At 38.2% G+C, this 2,710-nt stretch overlaps 1 protein-coding gene and 1 pseudogene across 1 annotated transcript in view; both read left to right on the forward strand.

The window, feature by feature from the left end:
* Positions 1 to 1,030: 1,030 nt before the first annotated feature.
* LOC132031992 (uclacyanin 1-like) lies at positions 1,031 to 2,554 on the forward strand (annotated as a pseudogene).
* Positions 2,334 to 2,710, forward strand: part of LOC132031993 (uncharacterized) — a 13,209-nt gene continuing 12,832 nt past the window's right edge. The window contains exon 1 of the mRNA XM_059421827.1: positions 2,334 to 2,523. Within this exon, the coding sequence (XP_059277810.1) occupies positions 2,334 to 2,523 (190 nt within the window). The remainder of the gene's footprint in view (positions 2,524 to 2,710) is intronic.

The following is a 2,710-nucleotide window of genomic DNA, read 5'->3' on the forward strand; positions in this document are numbered from 1 at the left end:
AATCATGGGACATGGACCTAGGGTTATCATAAACATGGTTAAAAATCCTAGTTTTTGTAAAGCTTCATACTTTTATGGAAGAAGAGGCGTGGGGAAGAACAATGATGTTCCCACATGTAGATAGCAACCCTACATACTTGGTAATGCTCCAAAACTTGAATTAAAGACTTGAAGTTTGAAGAAGATTTCCAAAATCTTGAATCTTGAACCTTGAGATGGGTTTTCTTAAAAACCCTAGGTTAGGAATGATGATTTCTTGTTTAGAATACAAGGATATATATTAGAATTGGCTTGAAATATTTAGAATAGGCTTACCTTGGTGTTCTTGATGATGGGAGAGGGTAGGAGGTCGTTCTAGGGCTTGAAGGAATGAAAAATAATGATTTGAACTGATATGGACGAATATATATCCGTTCGGGAAAATTAAATTTTACGCCCGGTAAAATGCGGCCGTATTTTGAAAGACGGGCCATATTTTGAAATACGGTCGTATTACATGTGGACTACCTTGCGACTCTTGAAAATGGCCATAACTCTTTGCACAGATGTCCGTTTGACCCCCATAATATATCGTTGGAAAGGTATTTCAAAGCTCTACAACTTTCATCCAGGAAGTTTTCCCAAATTCCAAATACGTTTTGAATACGGGCCGTATTTCAAAATATGGTCTGTATTTAATAATGTAACCTCCAAATGCCAAATTCCAGAATGCTCAGAAATCTTTGGTACCAGTTTTACGACTTGAAATACAGGCCGTATACTGAAATACGGTCACTGTTCATGGGCGTAAACCACCATCTTACAACTGAAGAGGAAATTCCAATTCCTATATTCTTTATCTGGTTTTCTAAGTCTAGCATCATGGTCAAAGCTTAAATTAAAGGTACGGGGTGTTACACAAGGAAAGGCTAACTAACAAGTCCACAAAAGAATGTTGCCACAACAAGCACCTAGACTGCAACTAGCAATGCCTTGCGTTTGACAATTATTGATCCAGATACACAGCTTAATTCAAGTCCTCTAAGTCCCAATGGAGAAGGAAGAGGTACTGGCCCTGGGCATGAAAGGGATGGGGTTAACCCCATTCCTCATGGATAGGTTGGGATTTTGGAACACTAGGGGTTTAAATAGAGCTGACAAGCAAAGACAAATGCATTTGTTTATGCATAATGCAAATGTTAGCCTATTTGGACTCCTGGAAACAAAGGTTAAGATAGCTCAAGCACAAACAACTGCTCTTAACCTATGCAATAGGTGGTCTTGACATAATCTTCTCTGAAACCCACCCTTCTTCGTACTAAGGAGGGGTTGACATTAATTCTTGTCTCTGCCCCATCAAATTTCTCTCTTGAAAATGACTAGTCTTTGTTATTCTGAGGTTCATGCGATTGGTGAGAGGACTCTATCACTCCAGGAACCAACCGTGCACGTTTTTTTTTTAAAAAAAAAAACTTTATTTTCCACGCATATTCGGTATTCACATTGGGACCCGACAAATTTAGATTTGCGCCGTGTAAGGCCCATTTAAGGGAAAACGTTCCCTAACAGAATTTTTTCCATATCCAAAGTTCGAAAGCTCTCCAGTATTTTCGTGCATGTTGGTTTACTTACTTCCGATGTGACACAAACCTCTGATCTATTGTTAGAGATGGAAGTCATTTATTACCATTCAGTCAATTAAAATCCTTTTTGTCACTTTTCAAACTAAGGTTTTCTAATATTGTTTTTTCCTTTGACAGTTTTTGCATATACCCCAAACCATGATGTTCTTGAAGTTACAAAAGCTGATTATGATACCTGCCGGACGTCAAATGCAATATCAACAAATGGTGGAGGAATGACAGTAAGCCCTTTATCTTCTCCAAGCAAGAGATATTTCATTTGTGGCACTGGTGGACATTGTGCCTCAGGAATGAAACTTGAAGTCGACACACTTGCCACTGTTCCTCCACTAACATCATTCCCTGCTAAATCCCCTGTTTCATCACCATCTCCTAAATCTTCGGCGCCATCGCCAAAAATTGCACCTAAAATATCACCTGTTTCATCATCATCACCAAAAAATGCACCTAAAATCTCACCTGCAAAATCCCCTAGTGCTAGTAGTCCGCCATCAATAACTGTTGAGGCTCCGACAGTGCCTCCTAATGATGATTTTGTACCAACATCATCTCCACCGGCGCCATCTCACCTTCATCTGCTGATAAAATTAGTGTCGTTGCTAGTTCCACCGTGGGATTTGGTGTTGTTGTTATGATGTTGTTCTTTACGTAATTCGTTGATTTTTTTAAAATTATTGTTTCGATTCTATATTGTATTGGATTTGTTCAATCATGGTTGAGAGGCATTCTTGTTTAAACTGTCTAATTTTGATGGATCTTTACATAAATAGCCAGTCGTGTTCATTGTTTACTTTCCGGCAAAATCCTCTTGTATTAGTCCATGATCAACAACCGTTGGAAGTTCCTACATTGCCTCATTCTGGTGTTTCTGTACCGACATCATCTCCTCCATCATCAGCTAGTAAAATTAGGTTCATTGCTAGTTACACCGTGGATTTGGCGTTGTCATTATGATGATGTTCTTTATATAAATTATAATCCATTATTTTATTTTTTTGAATTATTGTTTCAATTCTATTTGGTCTCTGATATTATTCAATCCTGGATATCTTGACCGAGAGAAATTCTAGTTCAAAATGTCTAATTTT

Source organism: Lycium ferocissimum, chromosome 9, assembly GCF_029784015.1.
Source record: "Lycium ferocissimum isolate CSIRO_LF1 chromosome 9, AGI_CSIRO_Lferr_CH_V1, whole genome shotgun sequence".
NCBI lineage: Eukaryota > Viridiplantae > Streptophyta > Magnoliopsida > Solanales > Solanaceae > Lycium > Lycium ferocissimum.